The sequence below is a fragment of the Nannobrachium achirus genome (assembly GCF_963921795.1).
Source record: "Nannobrachium achirus genome assembly, chromosome: 5".
In the NCBI taxonomy this organism is placed as follows: domain Eukaryota; kingdom Metazoa; phylum Chordata; class Actinopteri; order Myctophiformes; family Myctophidae; genus Nannobrachium; species Nannobrachium achirus.
The window spans coordinates 38,853,248-38,877,924 of NC_137814.1; the positions used below are offsets into that span (position 1 = coordinate 38,853,248).

At 43.0% G+C, this 24,677-nt stretch overlaps 3 protein-coding genes across 3 annotated transcripts in view; 2 read left to right on the forward strand and 1 right to left on the reverse strand.

Moving 5' to 3' along the window:
* LOC308285054 (uncharacterized protein) overlaps window positions 1–19,925 on the forward strand; it is a gene marked incomplete at both ends in the record, with an annotated part of 40,707 nt that extends 20,782 nt beyond the window's left edge. The window contains 18 exons of the mRNA XM_080725772.1: window positions 73–237; window positions 1,614–1,784; window positions 3,164–3,336; window positions 4,826–4,889; window positions 6,090–6,167; window positions 6,761–6,868; window positions 7,324–7,419; window positions 7,750–7,860; window positions 9,150–9,221; window positions 9,707–9,835; window positions 10,873–10,980; window positions 11,232–11,401; window positions 12,469–12,576; window positions 13,677–13,814; window positions 14,015–14,123; window positions 18,273–18,461; window positions 19,004–19,287; window positions 19,665–19,925. Coding sequence (XP_080581898.1) covers window positions 73–237; window positions 1,614–1,784; window positions 3,164–3,336; window positions 4,826–4,889; window positions 6,090–6,167; window positions 6,761–6,868; window positions 7,324–7,419; window positions 7,750–7,860; window positions 9,150–9,221; window positions 9,707–9,835; window positions 10,873–10,980; window positions 11,232–11,401; window positions 12,469–12,576; window positions 13,677–13,814; window positions 14,015–14,123; window positions 18,273–18,461; window positions 19,004–19,287; window positions 19,665–19,925 — 2,534 coding nt within the window. The remainder of the gene's footprint in view (window positions 1–72; window positions 238–1,613; window positions 1,785–3,163; window positions 3,337–4,825; window positions 4,890–6,089; window positions 6,168–6,760; window positions 6,869–7,323; window positions 7,420–7,749; window positions 7,861–9,149; window positions 9,222–9,706; window positions 9,836–10,872; window positions 10,981–11,231; window positions 11,402–12,468; window positions 12,577–13,676; window positions 13,815–14,014; window positions 14,124–18,272; window positions 18,462–19,003; window positions 19,288–19,664) is intronic.
* On the forward strand, window positions 14,561–15,574 carry LOC308285779 (CMP-sialic acid transporter-like; the record flags this gene model as incomplete). Its single annotated transcript, XM_080726645.1, has 1 exon — window positions 14,561–15,574. One exon carries the CDS (start codon window positions 14,561–14,563, stop codon window positions 15,572–15,574), a length of 1,014 nt encoding a protein of 337 aa, XP_080582771.1.
* Window positions 19,926–24,225: 4,300 nt separating the features above from the next.
* The window catches only part of nyap2b (neuronal tyrosine-phosphorylated phosphoinositide-3-kinase adaptor 2b), a gene marked incomplete at both ends in the record, with an annotated part of 28,907 nt that continues 28,455 nt past the window's right edge, over window positions 24,226–24,677 (reverse strand). Inside the window, one exon of the mRNA XM_080725773.1 lies at window positions 24,226–24,501. Within this exon, the coding sequence (XP_080581899.1) occupies window positions 24,226–24,501 (276 nt within the window). The remainder of the gene's footprint in view (window positions 24,502–24,677) is intronic.

The window sequence follows — 24,677 nt, forward strand, 5'->3', positions numbered from 1 at the left end:
CACATTTTAAATTGACTAATAAAGACCCTCAGCTCAGCAACACTAACTGTATAACAATATGGTCCCATGCAGGAGGACTGGGCCTACCAGGCGGACCGGGTCCGAAAGGCCAGCCAGGATCCTTTGGTGACCCCGGCTTCACTGGTCCCCCCGGACCACCCTGTACTGTGTGTGATCTGGCAGGGATTCATGGCCCACCCGGACCTCCAGGAAATCCAGGACCAAATGGAATACCAGGTGAGCATGTGGGAACAGAGGACAAACCACTGGGACAAAACACAGTGGTGACAAGCCTCAAAGGACTATCTATACATGTATGTTTCTTGTAAGTTCCCAAGTATTGTAATATACAGTATATTCAACCGTGAAGTCACCATACAAAATGAACGCCTTCCTGTCATTGAGTATTTGCCCTAGAAAAGCTTCATTTATACTTCATCACTTGACGGTGTTGTTTGATGACAACGCATCACTTGCTGGCAACCACACCGCATACACACCGAGTATAATGTAAGCTTTTTGGCTGTCCATCCATCCGTCCATCCAATACTTTGGTATAAAACAACAGCTATAAGGAAATGACTGGCTTAATTGCCATGACATTATTTAAAGCTATACTGTGTAAGATTCTCAACTAGTGGTCAGTAGCCATATAGCAAACCGCGGTCGCGTTCGCGTCTTTCGCCCGTTTTTCGTACCTTCACACCCCCGCGTCTGCCTCCACAACGCCGAGAGCTATCTTTGGAGGGGTCCCTGGTTCCTGTGCGTTCAGGCATTCCGGAGAAACGGACTACTTCACCCTGCCTGGTAGGCGAGATTACCTTTTGAGTAAAGAGACACACGGGCGACTACAAATATGGCGACCCCACTTCAAGATGCGCTGTGATTGGCCGGTAGTGTACCATGTGTGCATGATCGGCGATGTGATTGGGCAACGTATACACAACGTATACAGATGATGCAGATTACGTCAATTTTGCGCGAAATCCGGTCCACGGCCAGGATCATAGAAAACATATAAAGAGAAGGCTTCAGAAGCTGAAAATAACGGAGTGGGTGTTCTAAAACTTTAGCGATTTAACAGTTAGGACAATTTTAAGATTTGTTTTATAAAAAAAGTTACATGGTACAACTTTAATTAATTTCACTTTAAAGCTTTTGTGGTTTAAAATAAGTGTGATCCTGTCCCAATTCTGCCATTAATAATAGCCTTTTGTATTTTATTTTGCTCCCAGAATGGTAGCAGTAGTTGGTTCACATCACTTTTAGACTCTTAAAGGTGATACACCATGAAATTTCACTTTTCCTATTTTAAAACCTTTTTTTGGGGTCCCACTAGCACCCTCTATCCTCACAAAGTCCCATTACTGACCGTTGTGTCTTTCTCTGGTTTTGGGAAGGTGGAGGGGGGGGGTGCGCAGTTCAGGCCAAAGGTGGTACTGCAGCTGAAAATGCTCTGAGAGCCATTCAAAAATGAGAGAGGCTCTCTATTCAGGAGTGGTAATTTAGCCTCAAACCTTTTGAAAAACGTTTTTGGGACATAAACAATATCACATAAATACTTTTTAAATGCATGGTGTATCACCTTTAAGTCTTGTGATATTTTGGCATAGGTTACCGTGGTCAGAGGGGTTATAGGGGAGATATGGGCCCACCAGGCCATGGACCGAGGGGGCCAAAAGGTCTTCCTGGCCCTCCTGGACTACCAGCATCAGATGGATCCATAGGTGTCAGTGGACTACCTGGAGACCCTGGCTTTGCCAGTTTCGTACCAGGATACAAAGGTAAGAAACGGGCCTTTCTTAACCCTCTATACTAGTAGGTAAACTAATACTTAATTGAGTGGGGCCTGATCAAGCCCCCAGAACCACGGTATAAAGTTAAAGCAGCCGGCCCCTACTGGCCAAAGCTGGAACAGCAGGAGTAAAAGAGTGCGCCGCTGGGGTCTACAATGGGGTTCAATGGACGTCGTTTGACAATTGTGACGGTCGTGACGTAATTACGTCTCAACGTACCAAAATGTGCCAATTTCCCCCACAATGCACCTGGATTCACCTACTTCCTTGGCGCTTCAAAACGCCACTGAGCAACTTGCATTGAAATGAATAGCTGGGGGCGGGGCTATCCTTTCTCTCTCTCTCTCTCTCTCTCTCTCTCTCTCTCTATATATATATATATATATATATATATATATATATATATATATATATTAGGGCTGGGATGCGATTAAAAATTTTAATCTAATTAATTACAGGCTCTGTGATTAATTAATCGCAATTAATCGCATTTTAATCGCACATCGATATTTGACCTGAGAAGCATTTTTTTTCAAGTAAAACACATTTTGTTGTACGAGTGAATCAACGAGTGAGTTTTTGAAACCTAAATTTCGCATCCACTGGGCCAAACAAAGCACTCTGATCGGCTACTTCTCCCTTTGCGTTTGTTGTCTCTTCTTGGTTGGTGCATCGCTATGATCGGTATGCCCGAAACTGAAGGTTCTGTGGTGCAAAAACTATGTGCAATTAAAATGCGTACATTTTTTTAATCGCGTTAATTTTCTGTAATTAATTAATCGCAATTAATCAGTTAAAGTCCCAGCCTTAATATATATGTCACGGTTTGATAGAGATAGAGAAACAGTACGGTCGAGAAACGGAGCACTCGTCGTGCGGCACGGGGCGGAACAAGCGGTCGCCACAACAACGTCCTCCAGGCGGAGCCGCTCGATTGTCCACGACATTGCAAGCGGCGCGAAGGCCAGCGGACCTTGGTCCTGCTCTTCGCCCCCGAGCGCCGCAGGCCACGAAGCCGTGGTGAATGCAATCGTTATATTTATGCCCAGGCCGTAAGGCCTGGGCAAGCCCACGATAAACGCCCTGTCCAAGTGACTACAATGGAGCGCTCCCTAGCTCATAGTAAGCTAATGGCTAAACACTGCCGAGCCGAGTCTATGGGTCTGATCTGTTGTATTGGTCCTCTAATATTTTCTCTAGTCTACACCAACTCTCCTCCCTAAAAATATCCCAAGTTCATGCTACGGTTCAAGTTGTCTTTTTACAAATTGTCTGACTATGTAGTCAACGTGCTACAGTATCTGGTCATCTCCCAGTGCGTCTTCTTGCTTGAAATCAGAATGTGTCTTTGATTTCTGTCTGCCCAGGTGAACGGGGGCTTCCTGGCAGGGCTGGAGCCAGAGGTTTACCAGGTCACCCTGGACCTAATGGACCCAGCGGGAGGCCGGGGGAGAGAGGTTTCACTGGGCGGCACGGTGACCCAGGAGACCCAGGACTGCCTGGTGTTAAAGGTAACTCTACTCACAGTTGTTCTCCAAAGGTTAGGCCCTGTGTAGTTAGTCCTCCTAACTATGGTTTGAAATGGTTTGACTGGAATTTACATTTACCAGTTATCCACCCATAAGCAGGATTTAAAAATGAGTCTCGTCCACCATATACAGTATCATGACTTAGGAATAGGATCCAAACAAAATAACAATAGACTGATATTGATATTTATTTTGTGAAACAGATCTTCATGAGACCAGACTAGATACACACTGTAGACCAGACTAGATACACACTGTATGAATAAGAGAGGCACAATTAATATAACTGAGGCCAAGTGTACAGTATACCAAAACATCTTTGATCTTTTCAATGACTGCATTCTCATTCATCACAATTCTCTTGCCCGCCCAGGCCGTCCCGGTCTTGCAGGACCACCAGGGTTAGCACCTGCAGGGATAAATGCAACTTCATACCCTGGACTGCCAGGACAGCGTGGACCACCGGGAAACCCGGGACCCCAAGGTAACAGACGTCATTCCACAGGGGTGGATTTGTAAATTATAGTAGCCTAAGTAGATGCAGCAGAAACATGCCGGTAGTTATCAACAAAATAGAGAATAAAGAATGTAAAGCTCCAATAAATCGCCCATTGATAAAAATCCAAATCAAATTCTTTAGGTCCGTTTCGTGAAGCTGATAGCATGCCAATCAAGTACGCTGTACAGAGCTGATTCATACAGTCTCAGTCAACTGTAAGTGACTTAGCTTGTAGAGCAGATATTTCCGCATTTTTGGAAAATATTGATCTATAATGAAATGCCCAAAATATGTACGTCAGGTTGGAAGTGGTTAAAGATTCAGACTGTAAGATTTTAAACGCTGCACTACTTCTGAAATATTAAATGAAGATAATGCAAGATTTGGCTAAAAGATCCAGTGGTGAAGGCATTAGTGGACTCAATATATACAAACTAGATTATTTTGGCATTGGTGCAGCGCGGTTCAGTCCCGCCTTTCTCATATTGGTTTGAAGAGACATTGATGAGCTCTGCCCTTCAGACAAAGAAATTGTTTCAACTTGAACATGAAAGAGATCAGTTCTCTGTGTTCGCTCACGAGTTCTGAAAGTGCTAACTTTTGATTCTTAATTGTTTTCTTTTATTATGGCAACTTCATCAATAACATTTTAAATATTTTTGTCTTTAACAGGCTTAAAGGGACCAAGAGGACTACAAGGTGACCCAGGGCCTGATGGAGTGCCTGGTATATTAGGATGGAAGGGCTCACCTGGTCTTCCAGGCCGGCCAGGGGTATTGGGCACTCCTGGACCCCCAGGACTGAAAGGATTCATCGGACCACATGGATACTCTGGACAACCTGGAGAACTGGTATTGTCATATTGTCTTCTTGTGTCAAGAAAATGACACGGTATTAAGGCACAGTTCTTTAAACACTATGAGAAAGTTGCCTAAAGGGCAACTTTATGATAGTGTTTAAACTGAGATATTGTACCTGTAAAGTGCTTATTTCTGTTTCAGGGGGACCCAGGGCCTACAGGACCTCATGGTCACCCAGGACACCCTGGATTATCAGGGGCTAAAGGTGAGGCACAAAAGACCAGTAACAGCTGACAAAGGTTCTTCTTAATCCTAGTTCATGGTCTAAGGACAATGACCAATAAATCGATGCAGGAAATATAGTGAGAGCTAAAGACATACAGTACAGTAAAGTAGCTGTCTTTAGGTTTTGACACTGAGGAAGACATTTGACAGAAGGTCATTCAGTCATCCCCTGCAATAAACCTGCAGACTTGACAATGAGTGCTCCAGTATCTTTCTTTGGGTAGTATATTTGAAGCGCCCAGGTAAAACACTTTTCAATACGTAAATAGTAAATACTGTATGAATAAGAGCGGGGGGTACTCAGGTCAGGTATATACCAAAATGTCTTGGTAGAAAGATCACATCAAAACGTGATCTTTTCAATAACTGTATTGCACTTTATTGCGCTAGCAGCTGCCCTCTCATTTAAGATTTCTCAGGAAGCCACATTTGAATTTAATGTAAAAATAGAACGTGCTCACTAGAGCACAGTCCACCACCAAAGTAGCAGTTAACCTGGACAAGAAGTTACTGCTGCCAATTGTTGCTTGACCCCATGATAAACGTGTGCATTGATTTACCAACACTTTTGGTCAATCAGTGTGGAAAGTTAATCAGTTCTTCCTCTGCCTACAACCAACCCTTCACCAAGCTTTGTGCAAAACTGACAAAACAGATAAACAGATAGTCAAGTGAAAACATAATCTCCATGGCGGAGGGTAGGGCTGTCACGATATGACATTTTACATGACGATTAATTGTTACTCAAATAATTGCGATTAACGATTTAATTGTGTTTTTGTCGTTGACAATTACATTTCTGTTTGGCTTTTAGGCTTTGAAGTTGCACATGGCAGATATGACACATAACTTACATATACAAAGAAATTACTGACATATTTGACAACTTTCTACTTAGAAAAAAACGACATTGATAGTGGAAATAGCCGATCTACAAGCTCACAACGCGTCGCATCGCGACGCGTTGTGAGCTTGTAGATCTGCTATTTCCACTATTTCTGAAAATGTGTGTAAATGTATGAACATTTTTCAACATTCACGATTATGACGATTATGACAAAATATTTGCGATTATGTCAAATAATTGCGATTAGACGATTATGTAATAATTGTGACAGCCCTAGCGGAGGGAGGTAATTACTAGTCAGAACACAAAGTAATGATTCAATCAAATTCCCAGGTGACCCTGGTGAATCATTTGGACAGCAGCCTGGTCTACCAGGGCCCAAAGGGGAGCCAGGGGACAGCGGAGGCACAAGTGAGTTTATTACCTTTATTTAACCAGGAAAACTAAACAAATTCTTATTTACATCTTAAAATATATAATCTTTAGTACTGTATGTTCATCTCTAAGATTATGACAGTGCATGTCAAACTGTTGATTACTGTTTCACATGAATCAAGAATGACATTTCACAAAGCTAGATGCATGTACACACAGAAACCCATGATGACACATATTTTGACACTGATCATGTGTTTTAACACTATTTCACTCACATTTTAGTAAATGAATGAGAACATCAGATGTTTGTGCTCATTGTTTTATGTGAACTAATCTTTTGATGTTTATGTTTTGCATGTTCTTGTCTATTGTGCATGTCACTGGCACATTTCCCTTCATCCAGGGTGTGATGGTGAGTTATCAGAATAGGGATCAAAATGAACATTGATTGAAAGCTATATAGAGCCGCACATAGGCCTACATCAAGCATGGATGACCCCTTTCGTCCTTACCATTGATATCATATTCTAGTACAATATACAGTATACAGTACTAATGCAATTTGCGCAATCCTGAAACAGGACAACAAACTGTTATGAGCCATAACCTTTTTCCTATCCCTCTAGCACCTGTTGGGTCACCTGGAGACCCAGGGAACCCTGGACCCATGGGAATCCCTGGATATATAGGACAACCAGGGATTGCTGGCAACCCAGGAAGGCCGGGAGGACCAGGTACTGTAATATCTAAAGCCTGATTTAGACTTGAGGTCAAAACATGCTCCTTCCGACGTCTTTGGAATAGGAGATGATAGAACTACAAATTGACGTCATTCAGAACCTCTGATGGGAACTCCTGCACCCCAGATGTCTTGACTTTCTGAACTACTTAGTTTGGAAAGCCTGTCCGAAGCGAAGGAAGGAGACGTCGGAAGAAGCATGTATTGACCTTTAGTCTTGTGATGTTGTCCTGTGCCAAAAATAGACCATCTAAAAAGCATTGTGATGTGATGCTTTAGAAGCTTGTAGATAGGCTATGATCGCATGGGGCACGTCATATGAAGGTGTATATATAGGTATAATGATGACTATAATCATGGAACTGATGTTCAGAAGTGAACCACTGACCTACTGTACAAAGTAGAGGGACTAATTGAACAGTACAATCTGTAGTGTGTACTGCTTGTCAGGACTGTGCTCAGAGGCACTGTCCAGGGTGCTGAAGATAGAGGTGAGGTTGCAAGCAGGCGGTTGTCCATGGGATCAAGCCATGCTCCTGCAGACAGGTTGAGAACAATCCACCAATGACTTAATCTGTGCAATTTCTGTCTGCACCTCTGTCTGTATGTTCAGCTATACTGTATGTACTCAGGGCAATGTTGCTACACCTGTGATTCATTACGTTACAAGTCATGTATGTGATGTTCTCATTTCTGTTTCTGCAGTGCTATTATTAGTCAGACATATTATTTCAGTTATTGTTTTGCTAACTTCCAGTTTTGCCCTGTGTGTGTGTGTGTGTGTGTGTGTGTGTGTGTGTGTGTGTGTGTGTGTGTGTGTGTGTGTGTGTGTGTGTGTGTGTGCGTGTGCGTGTGCATGTGTGTGCGTGTGAGCAGGACTGCCTGGTCCTCGGGGTGCATCAGGTCGTCCAGGTTTTCCAGGTATTCCAGGTGACCTTCTTGGCCGTCACGGCCCACCTGGCCCACCGGGCCCTCCTGGACATAAAGGTACTCAGACACACAGAGACGCACCCCCTCACCTACTGTATGTCTCTTACTGTAGATCAGGGGTCAGCAACCTTTTTTAAATGAAGAGCCATGTTTGTATTTTCTAGATAGTCAGTGTGCCATGTCAACCCCTACCGGTATATATTTTGATTGTCAGTTATAATGATCATTAGACTCAGAGCAATAACCCACCTATCTCCCCGACTCCCTCCCCAGTCAAAATTCAGAATTTTAATGAATGTAGAATTATGTGCAGGATGTTTTTTCCTGCAAATTAGGCAACTTAATTTAATTGAACATGTTCAAAACAATATTAGATTTTTAAATATAAATCCTCTCTCTCACACTTCTGCCAGTGTGCCAGTGATCACCCTCCCCTGTGCCAATGTTGGCACCCGTGCCTAAGGTTGCCTACCCCTGCTGTAGATGTTAAATACATGTTTTAAATAGCTTTTCATTGTATTTATTTCCATTTTAGTCAGGAACATTCACGTCAAAGTAGGTATAACCATTTATTGCCTAAATGGAATACAGTTAATCCTGGCACTTGAAGGGCTCGGAGATGTACCCTGAATTGTGTGCATCTATTTGAGCATGCTAAGCAAAATCAGGGAACGCTAAGCAAGACCCCCGATAGGGATACAATAGCAGAACAATAGCAATACATGACATGTAACTTAGTCAGTCAAGATCACAGGTATTTTAACTTAGCAATACATTGGCATGTAACTTAGTCAGACAATCACAAGTATTTGAGCTTAGCTAGACTGGTCGTGCAAAGGTGGAGGCTGGGGTGGAGGAGGAGGCAGCTAGCAGCGAATGTTCCGAACCAAGCAGAAAGAGAAAGCAAGCCGTATTTAAAGGGGCCTTCCCTACTGAATGAGTGCTTTGATTGGAGTATGATGATGATTGCAGCTGATATGTGAATGAGGAATGGAAAAAGAGCTGACTGACAGCTGTCTACAGCTGGGCGGGGCAAGACTCCTGTGTCCTGCATAAACTAACACTGAAGCTACATTGTACTGTATGTATTTTATTAATTCCTATCATATATTATTTATTTAATTCCAGTCATGGCTGCTGCTAGTGGTTTCAATTGTAATACTGGAGTCACTTCCTGACTTGCCTACAAAATTGGTGACACTTGGAAAATATGTCAAATAGGACCATGGACAGACTGAAAAGAAAAGTGAGGGAAAATAAGAAGTCTGACGAACAGAGGGTAGTGTGAGGGTGAGGGTAGAACACATGTTGCTTGTTTATGTGACATATTTGCACTGTCATCATAGGGATTCCTGGATCACCAGGTCTGGATGGACTGAATGGGCTGACAGGCCCCAAAGGGATGAAAGGAGCTAGAGGTACAGTACAGGGGAGTTATGAGTTACAGTACTTTGTACATTAGTTGCAGTTTGAAAGGTACCCTGTTTTAATTACTAAGCGATCCTGTCAAACCACAAGCGATTGTGTCACAGTGTAAGTGTGCTAATTAATTCAACATGATTTGACTTTCATCTGGCATTCGTACTTTGGGGATGTCATTACAGGTGGACGTTTTAAAGATTGTTAATACATTTGTGAAAATGTTGAAATATTTTCAAAAACAGCCAATCTACTGTACAAGCTCACAACGCGCCACGTTGCGACACGTTGTGAGCTTGTAGATTGTCTGTTTTTGGCCTGCACTCCATTGTACAATGAAGTACTTATAACATATAGTTTAATAAGTGGTTAATATGCAAAGCACGATATTTGAAGAACATCAATTGAAATGTAACATAATACAATTAGAACAGAACAGAATAGAATAGACAATTTATATGTACTTATGTTCTTTTATGTCCAGGAATAGATAGCCGTGGCCCACCGGGTCCAGCTGGTTTTCCTGGGGGCAAAGGTCGACGTGGACCCCCTGGACCAGGAGGTATCACCTTCCCCGGACCCAAAGGCCCCAGGGGCCCACCAGGCTACCCAGGTACTGTAGAGTGGTGGTTCTCAAATGGGGGTACGCGGGGGTACTGCAGGGGGTACGTGAGCAAAAGTAGAAAATGGGAATATGCATTTTACTGTTATGGTTAATGATAAAACATTGACAGAGATGGTGTGAACCTGCTCATCTGTACATTCTAAACCAAATTACATCTGTTACTTGACTAGTAACTGTTATTGAATAGAAAGCAATGTTTATTTGCCATTATGCTGTTTTATTTTTAATTTATTGGCATTGAAACTTTGATGTAAATTTTGCTGCAGTCAGAGGAAGGGGGTACTTGGCCTCGGAAATCAGTTTAAGGGGGTACTGCAGCCAAAACAGATTGAGAACCACTGCTGTAGAGCATTGTTATAATCCTGTATCAAATATATAAAGAGCATCTGAAGGTTTTGTTATTTTTGAGCGGTAACTGCCGCTCCAACATTTGAGTGTTTTTGTATTTTGTAAGTATTATTATATATTATTATTATTATATATTATTTGTAAGTACTGGATGTGTATGAGTACAGATGTGTATGAGTACGGATTTGTTTGAATACGGCAACAACAGCAGCAGCCGGGGTGTCGTATTCTTCGGCAGCCTAATCTATTCTCTAATTAGTCGTTGACTGACCATTTTTACACGCACGCACGCACGCACGCACGCACGCACGCACGCACGCACGCACGCACGCACGCACGCACGCACACACACACACACACACACACACACAGGCCAGGAAGGATGGGTAATACAACTCCTGTGCTTGACTCCAGAATCAATGAACTCAATCAAAGGCACCACTCACCTCACACTGGGTGGGATTTTATGGAAACACAGGATTTGACCCTGCTTTCCACTGGTACCACGTGATGTACAGTACAAATTCATTTGAGTTATACTGTAAGTACTATGCGGTTATGGCTTCATATTATCGCACTCATTTTGCTGTACTCTTCCTCTTTTCTTGGTTTTGATATTTTACTCTCCTGGACATGTTGACAGGTTAAATGTTACTTATTTTGTATTGCTCTCTCAGGTGCCCCAGGCTATCCCGGAGAGCCTGGCTCCCCAGGCAGAGAATGCAGCAGGTCAGAGAAAGGCCCCAGTGGAGACCCCGGATACGAGGGGCCCCCCGGACCCCCAGGTCTGAACAGTAAAATCTGCAGTGTTAATATAACTCAGATTACATCTGTATACTTTAGTTACATACTGTAAGTGAGTTATATAAGGAGTCATTGGGTTTGTTACTGTGTGTACGTGTTTAAACTAAAGTAAACGTTTGACTTTGTGTGCTGTCCTTGTGTGTCTGTACCTTTACATAATCCTTTTGGAGTACATACATTAGAAATTATTTAATCCGAATGTCTATGTCTGTACGTGTGTGCTTGTGTGTAGGCCCTCCCGGTGAGCCAGGCCTAATTACAGCTAATAAATGCTACGCCTACGGAGACACAGGACCACCTGGCCTCCCTGGATTACCAGGCCGTAAGGGAGAGAGAGGTTACCCGGGACCGCATGGACCCGCAAATGGCCGAGGCTTTCCAGGACCCAGAGGTACACGACATGTACATGCAGAAACCGCCATATTCTAACTTTATTTTTTCGTAAACGAATGCCCTTCTTGATCATAATAGTTACCTACTTCCTCCCGAGGGGGAACATCTGTATTTTCAGCCCAACCCAGCTGATTCGCTGCTCACAGGGAGCGTGTGAGCAATTAGGGGTTAAGAGTCTTGCCAGTCAGGGGCTCTGGTTCCCCCTGGCCTGGAATTGAACCAGGGACAACCAGGGGCTCTGGTTCCCCCTGGCCTGGAATTGAACCAGGGACAACCAGGGGCTCTGGTTCCCCAGGCTGGCTCCCTAACCATTCAGCTATTTTGCCCCATGATACTATATACAGTAGCATCACACAAATGCATCAGAAGTAGCAGATCCGCTTGTGGATCCCTGAAATTTATAGCTTGTCGATTTGCTACTTTTGCTATTTTTTTATAGCTGAAAAGTAACAGTTTTGGACATAATGAGGTTTCCAGACGATTATGTTTTTGTTTTCAGTCTTAATTAACCAAGTAAAGTGAAAATGAAAGTACATTACTTGAGTAAAAGTGCTTAATTAAATTACTTAACTCATTAAATGCCGATCCCGCATATACTCGGGAAATATTTACCGATGTCCGGAGTGCTGATCCCGGGTATAGGCGCGATATATACAGTATACAGTAAAGTTGGCAGGGCTTACCTTGCGGTCCGGGCTATCCAACTGGCATCGGTAATGTCCGCGATTTGTTTACATTGCACGTTGGCGTGCACGCAAAGTGAAGCGCTTCCATAGAAAACCATTGATCTTGCAATCTTTAGACTTCATTTACTCGAAAAAATACATTTTGATCCCAAGGCTGGCATGGTTACTTGCTAACTAGCACACGCATGGAGGTATCCATCTTCCCCATCGTTTACACACTGCCCCGGAACTTGTTCCTAGTGAAAGTTGAAGTAAAGTGACGAAAAATCAGCGCAATCTCCTTCCAGCACTTCAAAATAAGAATGGCGGCCTATGGAAGAAAATGCCTGTGCTCTGTGCAATTTAACCCTTTAAAGTAAGGGTTAATTTAACACTGCTTTATTTTGACAGGTGAAAGAGGTCCCTCCGGTCCCAGAGGTCCTGAAGGACGTAGAGGTCAAAGAGGTAACCCTGGATTTAGGGGCCGCAAAGGAGATAAAGGCTTTCCTGGAGAAAAGGGTGAGTGGTGCTGCTTTGGGCCAATATTGTGACAAAGATATTGTAGATATTTTAAGGGACATAAAAGAACAGGTCGTGCAGATTATTCACCATACATGTGTCACATCCGGGATTCGAACCCTGGTCTCCTGTGAGGAAAGCCAACATCTTAGCCACTAGCGTAAAGGGGAATTCCCCCTTGGCCAGGAGAGATTTTAGGTTTTTGTTCATCAGGCAGAATCTCTAAGCCACTAGCGCTTCTCCAGCGCATGTGTAGCATTGAAAGTGCTGGATGATACAGTACCAACTTGTTAATGCACGTGCAGTTCTTTTCACATGCTCTGAAGAGGTATACTAATTTAGATTTTTAAATTACATACTGTAGTGCCTTTCAAAACAAAATGTAATTTTTGTGTATTAACCACTTAAAGGTGATACACCATGCATTTAAAAAGTATTTATGTCATATTGTTTATGTCCCAAAAACGTTTTTTCAAAAGGTTTGAGGCTAAATTACCACTCCTGAATAGAGAGCCTCTCTCATTTTTGAATTTTTGAATGGCTCTCAGAGCATTTCAGCTGCAGTACCACCTTTGGCCTGAACTGCGCCACCCCCCCAAAATCCTTTTGGAAAAAAATTTTTTTTTGAAAAAAAAAATCTTTTTGATTTTTTTTTTTTTTTTTTTAGTTTTTTTTTGTGATGACGTCACAATCGGCAGATGACGTCACAATCGGCAGCAAATCTTGAACAGCCTGTTTTGAGAACCCGTGGGATACTTTTAACCTTCACCTTCTCAAAACCAGAGAAAGACACAACGGTCAGAAATGGGACTTTGTGAGGATAGAAGGTGCTAGTGGGACCCCAAAAAAAGGTTTTAAAATAGGAAAAGTGAAATGTCATGGTGTATCACCTTTAAGCCTTGTACTTATGTGAAGATGATGGGAGTCCCCCTCTTATCCTTCCTCTACTTTAATTTCCTCTACACTAAATAAATAAAAATACCCAATCTGCTCTTTTCACTGAATGTTTACCCCAGAAAAGGGATGCTAGGGTTCATATGGTTATATATTATACATCATTGTAGGTCTGTTATGATAGTTTAACTCATCTCTTTCCCTAGGTGTCAAAGGTCTCCCAGGAGATTCAGCATTCCACCCACCACGGCCCGCCCCTTTGGGACAACCCGGACCAACTGGTAATCCAGGACCCGATGGTTATCCTGGCAACCAGGGTCTTCCAGGGATTGCAGGTCCAAGAGGTGAGTCATACAGTAAAAACGAGTGTTTTCATACAGTGTGTGCGTGCGTGTGTTGGGAAGAAACTTATTTGATTGGTGCTTGGTGCTTATCTTGACTTTGAGTATGTATTGGAATGTATTATTATCATGTTCATGCACAGTAGTGTGTGTTTTTGTCTTATGTATTTGCGTGTGTGTTTATCCTTATGTCAGGTTTGAAGGGTCCTGTGGGTTCTCGAGGCCTCGATGGGACACCAGGACCCCCTGGTTATGATGGTCCTGTTGGAGACAGGGGAAACGAAGGTCCGCGTGGATTTATTGGTGCTGAGGGTGAGACATCATAAGATAAACCTTAATTGAAGTACAGTATATAAGGATAAAGTAAAATGTTTAAAGAATCCATGAATTAAATTATACATCTTGCACTGGGTTTGACTGAGTTATATTCTGTCAATAATTCCTAGTAAAATTAGCTTAAGGGAGGACAGACGGACACGCATGTCACATGAACCTCTGACATCACACTCATGTCACCATGAGAGGCCATAACCATATAAGTAGCTCCGAATGCAGCTACGCCCCAAAAATGGAGTGTGTTGGCTAACCTCAATGTGTCATCATGGCATCACCAAACAATATATGGGCATATACCGATGGCATCATCAGGGAACTCCACATGGGCATGGACCAACACGGGTGAACACAGAGCACAGATGAGGATGTGCCAAGAATATGTTGCAACTCAGACAAACAACAATAAAACAACAATGGCTAACGAACCTGTGAGTGTTGTGTTCAAATTATACTGCTTGTCAGTAATGACAGTAGTGGCAGCAACCTACACAGTGGCACTGCGATACACAAGGACTATATCATCAGAGTTGTACTTCTCTACTACTGCAGTGTGCATCACTGAAGTCATTAAGTTAATACTGAGCCTTGGGATGCTGGCAAAGGAAACAGGTAGTCCAAGCGGGCTGAAGAACTCCCTTGTGGAGCATGTATTCAGAAGTCCCAGAGAGCTGCTGAAACTGAGCGTTCCTGCCATTGTGTATGCAGTTCAGAATAACATGGCCTTTCTGGCCCTGAGCAACCTAGATGCAGCTGTGTATCAGGTGACGTACCAGTTGAAGATCCCATGCACAGCCTTGTGTACACTCCTCATGCTGGGCCGCTCACTCAGCCGACTGCAGTGGTTCTCTGTCTTCATGCTTTGCGGAGGTGTGACCCTTGTCCAGTGGAAACCTGCAGAAGTCCCTGGGGTCGAGGTTGAGCAAAACCCTTTTGTTGGGTTTGTAGCCATCGCTGTTGCTGTCCTGTGTTCTGGATTTGCAGGCGTGTACTTTGAGAAGGTACTGAAGAGCTCAGATACGTCCCTGTGGGTGAGGAACATCCAGATGTACCTGTCCGGCATCGTGGTCACCCTTGCCGGCGTTTACATGACAGAGGGTGACAAGGTCCTCGTGAAAGGCTTCTTCTTTGGTTACACACCATGGGTGTGGTTCGTAGTAGTCCTGGCCAGTGTGGGGGGACTGTATACGTCGGTGGTTGTCAAGTACACAGACAACATCATGAAGGGCTTCTCTGCCGCGGCTGCCATCGTTCTCTCAACCGTGGCTTCGGTCCTTTTGTTTGGCCTAGAGATAACAGTCACTTTTGCCTCTGGAGCCTCGCTGGTGTGTGTGTCCATCTACCTGTATGGCCTTCCAAAGCAGGACACAACCAAGTTGTCCAGGCTGGACGCAGATAAGCAATCCAAACAGAAACTCATCACAGTTTGAATCCACAAGCTGTGCAAGAACAGCTCTTTTCATTGGAGGACAAGCTTCATGTTATGGCCTTAAAGAGGCCATGCCAGTGGGCAATTCCAGAGCCACACTACAACTTTTAATTTTAATACAAATACCATTGGGATTGGCTCTGAATTCGGTACATAACACAGAACTTGGCACATAGCCTGTGTTTGCATGTAGGTTTATCCACCTCTGTACCTTCATTACCAATCACCTAGCCTCGGAAACCCAGACTTCTTTTGGTGATCACCTAAATCACCCATGTGGAGTGACGAGATTAATATGTTTATTTTAAGAAACATTTAGCCTTTTTATGCCACAGTTATTTAATTCACTCTCTTTATTGTTTTCATATTCAAGATCTTTTTCTTTTCTTTTTTGGCAATTGATGCTAGAAAGCTGTCCCTTTTTTAATTAGTAGTTTGAAAAGACTACACAGTCACTGAAACCAATCATTATCTGGATGGTGGAGTATAGAGACTTTGATACACAAATGTCAATGGCTGCCAAGTATGTCATACTGTGGATAGCACAGAACTCTCAATTGCACTGCTCAACATGGAAGGCCTCAGTCTTTAATTGTGGACTGCCAGTATGGATGGGCAATATATCAATATTATATAACTTTTCTTGGTTTTAAACACTTGAGCCTTATTGTACTGTAACTCTCTCCTCACTGGCCTCCTGGCATATGCACTTAAGCTCCGCCAACTGATCTTTTTTTTTTTTTTTTTGTATAACGTGTTTACCGAATAGGTGCTTGGTCTACCTACCTTTTTTTGTTCTGTTTTTTGTTTTTTCCTTACATTACTATACTATATAGTATTGATGTATTATCTTGCTATTTATTGTAAATCACCCTGGATTAAGAGGGTCTGCTAAATGTCTAAACTGTAAACTGGGCATATAAGGGACAAGGACTGACACTACAGAGATCTCCATCTATGGGCATAAATGGGACATGGACTGACAGATACAGATATCTATATATGGGCATATCAGCAGCATGTCTATATATGGGCATATCCCCATATATAGACATTTCGCATGTCTATATATGGGTAAATACTGATGAACAGGGATCTCCATATATGGGCATAAAAGGGACACGGACTGACAAATACAGAGATCTCCATATATGGGCATATACTGATGACATCAGGGATCTCCATATACGAGTTACACGCTGAGGAAGGCCTGCTGGGCCAAAACGTCCATTTGTTTGCGGCTTCTAAAGTGAGTGCTGGCGTCCTTGTTCTATCTCCATATACGGGCATAAAGGGACAAGGACTGACACACACAGAGATCTCCATATATGGGCATAGAAGGACAAGGCCTGACAGAGATACTATTATGGTGTACATCTGTCCTGAACCCCCATTTAGTTTATTTATGAACTTTCAAATGTGTGCATGTATGTGCTTTACTCAAATCACCAAACTAAGGATGAAAACGACATTTGGATATAGAACAGTGAAGCGCCAGTCAGTCACCATGAGACGTGTCATGGCAAGGCCCTCATGTCTGTCAGGCTGGTCCAGGTAGAACACAAGCAGCTAGGTACTACTTCCCAAGATGAGTGTGAATGCCTGTCAGTTGTGTTTTATCTGTGTGCTGCTGGTCTTGAATTGTGCCAATGATGCGTTCACTGATCTCTGTGATAGCAGCCATGTTGGCAGAGAGGCAATCCATTTCACCTTCCATCATCTTGTTGAAGTCGTTACTCATCTTTTCTATCATGTCTGTAGCAGATATGATCTTATTGTAGTTTTCGTACACCAGAGACTGCATGTCACTCTCCAAGGCACGGATCTGCTTTACCAAGCAGCTCTCCTGGTCCATTAGTTCTCCCAGTGAACATTCTCTTCTAAGCTTGTTGAAATAATCCTCAGGGTCAAAGTGCTGCCCATCGATCTCTGGTCTACCCGTGGCCTTTCCCCCCTCATTCATTCCGTAGTAAAGCTTTAACATTCCGTGAACTTTGCGCTCTTGAGAAGCCCCGGAGTCGGCATAGAATACTTTGTCCATCGTGAAGGAACTGTATAGCTTACTTAGAGGGTTAACTTCTAGGACCCCAGTCTATGATGTCAGTAATCTATGAAATCACACTCATGTCAGTCACCATGAGTAGGCCATAACCATATAAGTAGCTCCGAATGCTGCAATGTGTCGTCATGGCATCACCAAACAATATGTGGTCATATACCAATGACATCATCAGGGAACTCCACGTGGGCATATAAGTGACAAGGACTGACATACAGATATCTCCATATATGGGCATGAAAGGGGACTCTCCATAAATGGGTATAAAAGGGACAAGGACTGACAGATACAGATATCTACAGTATACTGTATTTTGTGAAGAAAGCTATTGGTAAGCATTTAGTTCCCAGATTGGTCAAAGTTTCAGCTAACTTTCCCTAACTAGCCCAGTAAGCCTCAGTAATCTATGATATACAGTATGACATCAGTACTTTGATTTAACTCGTCTCCATATTTGGACATAGAGTGGACCTATTATAGCTGTCTCTTGTTATACTTCTTTATTTTCAACATCCTGTCATTACTCTCTCTTTCATCATCATCTTTCTTTTCCACTATACCCCGCTCCCCGCTCTCTCTCTCTGCCTTTACACCCCCCCTCTCTGTTTGGCCTCACCTGTGCTCTCTTGTCATCCTCCAGGTCGACCAGGACCTCCAGGAGAGGCAGGTGAGCCCGGCCGGAGGGGGCCAGTGAGCCCAGGCTTCCTGCTGGTCATTCACAGCCAGTCGGTCGTGGTGCCCCTGTGCCCTCAGGGCAGCACTCAGCTCTGGACTGGCTATAGTCTGGTGTACCTGGAGGGTCAGGAGAAGGCTCACACACAGGACCTAGGTAAGGTTGTTCCTGTATGAAGCCATCAAAGTTTTGTGTGTGTGTGTGTGTGTTAGGGATGAGATGATAAGCAATATTATCATTTATTGTGATAAAAAACACTCACGATAATCGTATCGTGGAGATTCAATTTATGTCCTCCGTCATGCACTGGGATCAATTCACCTTTTATTTGCTCAGCTGCAAATCCGGTACCACATAAAACCTCTTGGTAAAATGTACTTGTAATATACGTACTTGATTCAGTCTTTTGTTCACTCTCTATCAAATGTCTTTGCCAAAAAATAGACGATCAGATCGGATAATGAATTTTGATTTATTTTGTCACAATAATTGTGATATGAACATTTCTAGTGGGTGTCTGTGTGTCTGTGTGAAACAATGGCCGATTATAACACGCAGTTCAAAAACTTATTTCAGTGACATCTGTGGAAGTGCATTTCTCTGCCGCATCGCATTTCACACAACGACACCCAATGTACTTAGAACTTATCAACTCCATCCCCCTCTGCTTCCCCTCCCGCCTCCTGCTTTCCCTACAGGCCAGGCTGGCTCCTGCCTGCCCGTCTTCTCCACCATGCCCTTCTCCTACTGCAACACGGGTGCCTGCCACTACTCCAGCCGCAACGACAAGTCCTACTGGCTCTCCACCACCGCGCCCATACCCATGATGCCCTTCTCCGGCAGGGAGATCAGCTCCCACATCAGCCGCTGTGTGGTGTGTGAGACGTCCTCGCCAGCGGTGGCGGTTCACAGCCAGGACCACGTGCCTCCCGCCTGTCCGCCCGGCTGGAGGAGCCTCTGGACCGGTTACTCCTTTCTCCTGGTGAGTGCAGGGGTGTCGCACCACATTCTGGGCCCTGGATTCACTCACATTTTGTGCTTTAACTATGGAAAAATAGCAGATCTACAAGCTCACAACGCTGCACCGAGTGCCGCGCTGCAAGCTTGTAGATCTGCTATTTTTGAATATTTCAAATCCTTCTAAGGTTTCTATGTCAGTGGTGCTAAAACCATTTCATGTGAAGGACCCCCAAAATGATTTGGCATGTGTGTATAGTATGAGGATTTGCTGCTACAGGCAGCTATCTTGGATAGGAAAAGTTTGAGATCCCATGGGTTAGCAGATGAGTGCATAAACATTTTTAAATTTGACGTTTTATCATTTTCCCTGAAAGCGTGCTGCTTCTCTCTCCTCCTCAGCACACGGGTGCGGGCGACGAGGGCGGGGGCCAGTCTCTGACCTCCTCGGGCAGCTGCCTCAGAGACTTTCGGACTCACCCCTTCCTAGAGTGCCAGGGGGCGCGGGGCACCTGTAACTACTTTGCCAACCTCTACAGCTTCTGGTTGACCACCGTGGGCCCAGCAGATCAGTTCCTGGCCCCGGAGCCAGGCACCATCAAAGCAGCGGACCAGCAGCGCCAGAAGGCTAGTCAGTGCCACGTCTGTACCAGAGACCGATAGTGGTCACCATGTCACCTTTCCATTGTGTCATCATTCTCCCTCCCTCTCTCTCTCGCTCTCTCTCTCTCTCTCTCTCTCTCTCTCTCTCTCTCTCATAGTTATTCTTTAACCATGTCCCATCATTGAGAACTTCTATATTATTATACTGCTATTCAGCAGTATTCACGGTATGTTGGGATATGTTGCAAACAACGTTTTTTTTTTCTTCTAAAACTGCCATCACTGTATAATATGATTTTACACTGAACCACTGTATTCTTTTAAGGCGTGTATAAAATGAAGCTCTGATTCATTATTGGTAGAAATTAACATAATTGTTTCTTCTTGGCCTGTACAAACTACATTTCATTTTCCTCCCCCATTTTGGGGAGGAACCCCTTTTGGTGTTTTTACCCTTCAGGACGGGAATCCCCTTTGGGGTTCTTGTTGCTATGTACAGTATGCTACAGTAGCAGCATAATGTTTTTGTCATTTTTGAATAAATATTTGAAGTTTTTCAGAAAACGTAGATCATGATTCAGAAGGCGTTTTTAGAATCGGCCTCAGTCCTAAATGGTTAAATTGAACCCCATAACGACAACAAAGAAGAGTGTATTTGTACATAAGAGATAAGCACATTATGGGAGGACAATTTAGGCATCAACACTTGTTAAAACGTACCCTTTAATTTGTTAGTGTTCTGTTATAGTATTGAAGAAAAAACTGTAATAAGCCATCAAATAGTTGGATAGTTGGAATAGTTGGTTTTATGAGCTTTTTTAGTTTTGTGTGCTATTTCTTTCACAACCCATGTGACTACTCAGGAACCTGAAAGAAGTATATTTAAAAAATATGTTTTTAAATAAATCCTCATTTAATCCAGTCCATACATTCATGTTGCTTACTTACAGTATGTACTTTCAGATAAGACTTGATATATTCATCTAAGAAACTTTTGAAATCTAGTTTTCTTTTTCACATCCTTTTCTGTGCCAATACCCCCCAAGGGACCTGGATATGGGGGGGGGAACACCACACAAAAAAAAAACAACATCCAGGAAAATTCTCATGGCGGTGGAAGTCGCACTGTTCTATACCGTCTCAGCCTCATATTGTAACCAGGCTTTTCTCTTAGCAGATGAGTAAGCCTGGCTACGCGAGGCTATAGTATGTACCATAGATAGGCATCCATAGTAAGTACCATAGTCATCCATAATAAGCACTGTATGACTATGGGATGACTATACGATAAATATTTATATGGGATGGATATAGGTGCTTCCCCGTCATCTATTATGGTGCTTCCACAGCTGAAAATGTACAAAAATAACTACATCTAATGACCATTGCTATTAACTGTTTTTGTTGGTATGCAACAGCAGCTCATACCCAACGATCAGACTAGGTTATTTTGAGCCTGTAAAATTTCTGCAAATTGCATGCATAACCCCCCACCTTTACCTCTCAGGACATGATGGTCCTCCAGTACCTTGATGGGGTGGGGCTTGAACCTGCAAACTGTCTGCAGCAGAGGCAACTCACCATTGCGGGGAGGCCCTTGAAAAATTCTGAAGTGTATTTTTTGTATGCATTCAAAACTTTAAAGCACACTGTATTTAATTACAGTTAAATCATCTGAAAATGACACCATGTATTCCATAACAGATTTCAAGTTCATATTTATTTATTTCTCTCAACAGAACCCAAGTGACAATCAGCATACAGTACTTCTTTTATTTATTTATTTTCTCCCTCAAACATGTTTTTTTTTCTTTTTCATTGTTTTATTATTTACGCAAAAAGAAAAAAAAAAGAGGACACTCAGTGCAATAAAGACAGAGGACTGACAGTGCGGTGCTCTCTACCTTTTCACAGTGCACATTATTACACACAAAGATTGTACATCATCATCATCATCATCATCATTACATTTCCAACCTGCTCCCACCAACAACATGGATGGGACAGACAAAGTGAATGTCTTAAAACAATCTTTTATTTTTTTGTATAACCGACCTGCATACAGTGTAGCTTGGCACACACACACACACACACACACACGCACACGCGCACACACACACACACACACACACACACACACTCACTCTCTCCTCGCACACGTACAGTACAAACACAGGTAAAAACAGAGGAACCTCCGCGGTACTGGATTCTCACTAGGAAGGGATTACTGCACTCACGCTTAATTTATACTGTATGCCATGGCATGACCTGTCCATTGCCAACAAGAGTTGATCTTCAGTTAGCTCAGTTATTTTTTGGCAAGCGGCGCCTTCGTACTACGGAGTATAAAATAAGGCTACAGAGCCCACGTGTCAATTCCATACTATTTTGGCAATGCAGACATTGCATTTTGCGTGCAAAAGAGAACCAATATGGATTATGTGAGTTGGAGGTTGAGGTAGAGGGAGAGGGGGTGGGGAGAGAGAGACATGTACTGTATGTAACCAGCCTGGAGGATGGTGGGTAGTAGGGCTGTCACAATTATTACATAATCGTCTAATCGTGATTATTTAACATAATCGTGATTATTTTTCATAATCGTTTCCATGTCAAAAATAGTGGAAATAGCAGATCTACAAGCTTGTAGCTTGTAGATCGTCTATTTCCACTATCAATGTTCTTTTTTAAGTATAAAGTTGTCAAATATGTCAAGTAATTTCTTTGTATATTTAGCTTATGTGTCATATCTACCATGTGTAACTTCAAAGCCTAAAAGCCAAACAGAAATGTAATTGTCAACGACAAAAACACAATTAAATCGTTAATCGCAATTATTTGAGAAAATGAATTGTCATGTAAAATGTCATAATCGTGACAGCCCTAGTGTAGTGTGTAGTGATTTTTTCTTTTTCTTTTTTTCTTTTTTAGTTTCCTTTTTCCAAAGCCTCAGTGATGTTTAGGCCTTTGTGCAACCCCTGTCCTCTTGACTGGGTAGAGCTGTGGCCATGCCATAGGTCCTTATATCATTTGATCTCTAACATATGGTTGCCATTAAGCAGCCAATCGGGTTGGGGGGAAAACATTGTCACAGACAGCCAATCATAGATGACTGCTTGTCACATAATGACCAATCACCTGAGGCCTTACCTCCCAGCAAATAAATTAAAACTCAAAACGTATACATGGCACAGCTCCGCTACTCTTTTAACATTTTAAAAAATATATATAAGCATAATCTTGACAGTTATTTCTCAAGCAAGTGCATATGGCTACTATAGTCTGCAGTAAAATTAAGAAATATTCTAAAAAGCTCAGGTGTTGATTGTACTGGCTGGTTGTTGGCATCAATCAAGTATCGCACCGTTTGTGTCCTGTGCCAGGGTGCCTGGGTGCTCTCAATGTGCATGGCAAAGTAAGGATGCTGGTATTTGCCAGCTATTGCCACCAACCATCATTTCAGATAAACAACCTTCCAAAGTGCAACCACACCCATATCTCACTTTAATAGGCTTTGGCTGGTTTGGGGAATTAATCTGCTTATAATGTTTGTCCTAATTTACTACCTCCATAACCCACCCTCATATTCTATCTTAGAATACAGTAAAAACATTTCACTCCTCTACAATATGCCAGCCAACATGTTTCCATAGAAAAAGAGTCAACCTGTTCAAAAGGCTTCGACATAGTGACTACCCAGCTTGTTATTGTGACATACAAACTGAAGCGTACAAAGTTTCTGCATCTGTTCTAGGATCACCTGTTGTACAGTACATTCTAGAACACACCAGAGCACCCACGGAAGGTCCTTGGAAATCTAAAATACGTTGACTCAACTCCCCAATTTACAATACAACAGTGACAATATAGAGTATATTATGTTGACAGTCAGAATCGAGTCCATTCATTTTGATGCTTTTCTGCACAAAAGAAAATCATTGAGTTACGCATAAGAACATTATGCTACTACAGTACAAGTATTGATAGATTATGCTTTCAAATGTAAATTACCAAAACAAAAAATAACAAAAAGAAAACAAACATTGGATTGCATCTACATCAACTATACATCATTTTAACTGCTTTTTAATCCCCATTTGATTTAGAAAATATCTATTGATCATTACTAAGTAAGTATATTACAAGGATCCAATCACAGGAAATAGAAAAATATCAAATATCACCGGTGATGATAAGAAAAACATGACAACCTGAACAAGCAGAAATATTGCTACGTAACCACCATTGTCCTTTTGACATCAGCGAGTCCTGTTGGCTGCCCTGTGCACGGGGATCCATCAGCACAGCCTACAGGAGAGGGGGGGGTGGGGTGAGGCAGGGGGTGATGTAAGTGTCGCTCCTCTCAGATGGCTGTGTCCCAGAACACAGTGGTCTGTGTGGGGTAAGGTGGTGGACGGATCTTTTTGGACCCGTTGCTCTTCCCCCATCCCGGGTGAATGGGCGCACCAGTCTCCTGCTTGCACTGACTTCGCTCCTGGTTCCTCTCAGCGGGGGGTCTCTCCAGAGACCTCTGCAGGTGCGGATGTTGCCTGGAGCGAATCTCCTTGCAGAGGGTGCGCTTCCTCTCGATCTGCTCCAGCATGGTGTTGTCTCCACACATCCATGGCATCTGGGGCATCTGATGTAGAAGACGGGGAGAGAATTAACCACTTTGCCCGCAAAACGCATAGCGTGTTGAGCTTGTAATCTACAAGCTCAACAACAAGAGATATGGTTTAAAGGGGAAAAAGCTCTTTAAATACATAGCCAACTCAGGTCCACTTTACTAAGTCTAGAAGGTTTAAGTGGTTAAGT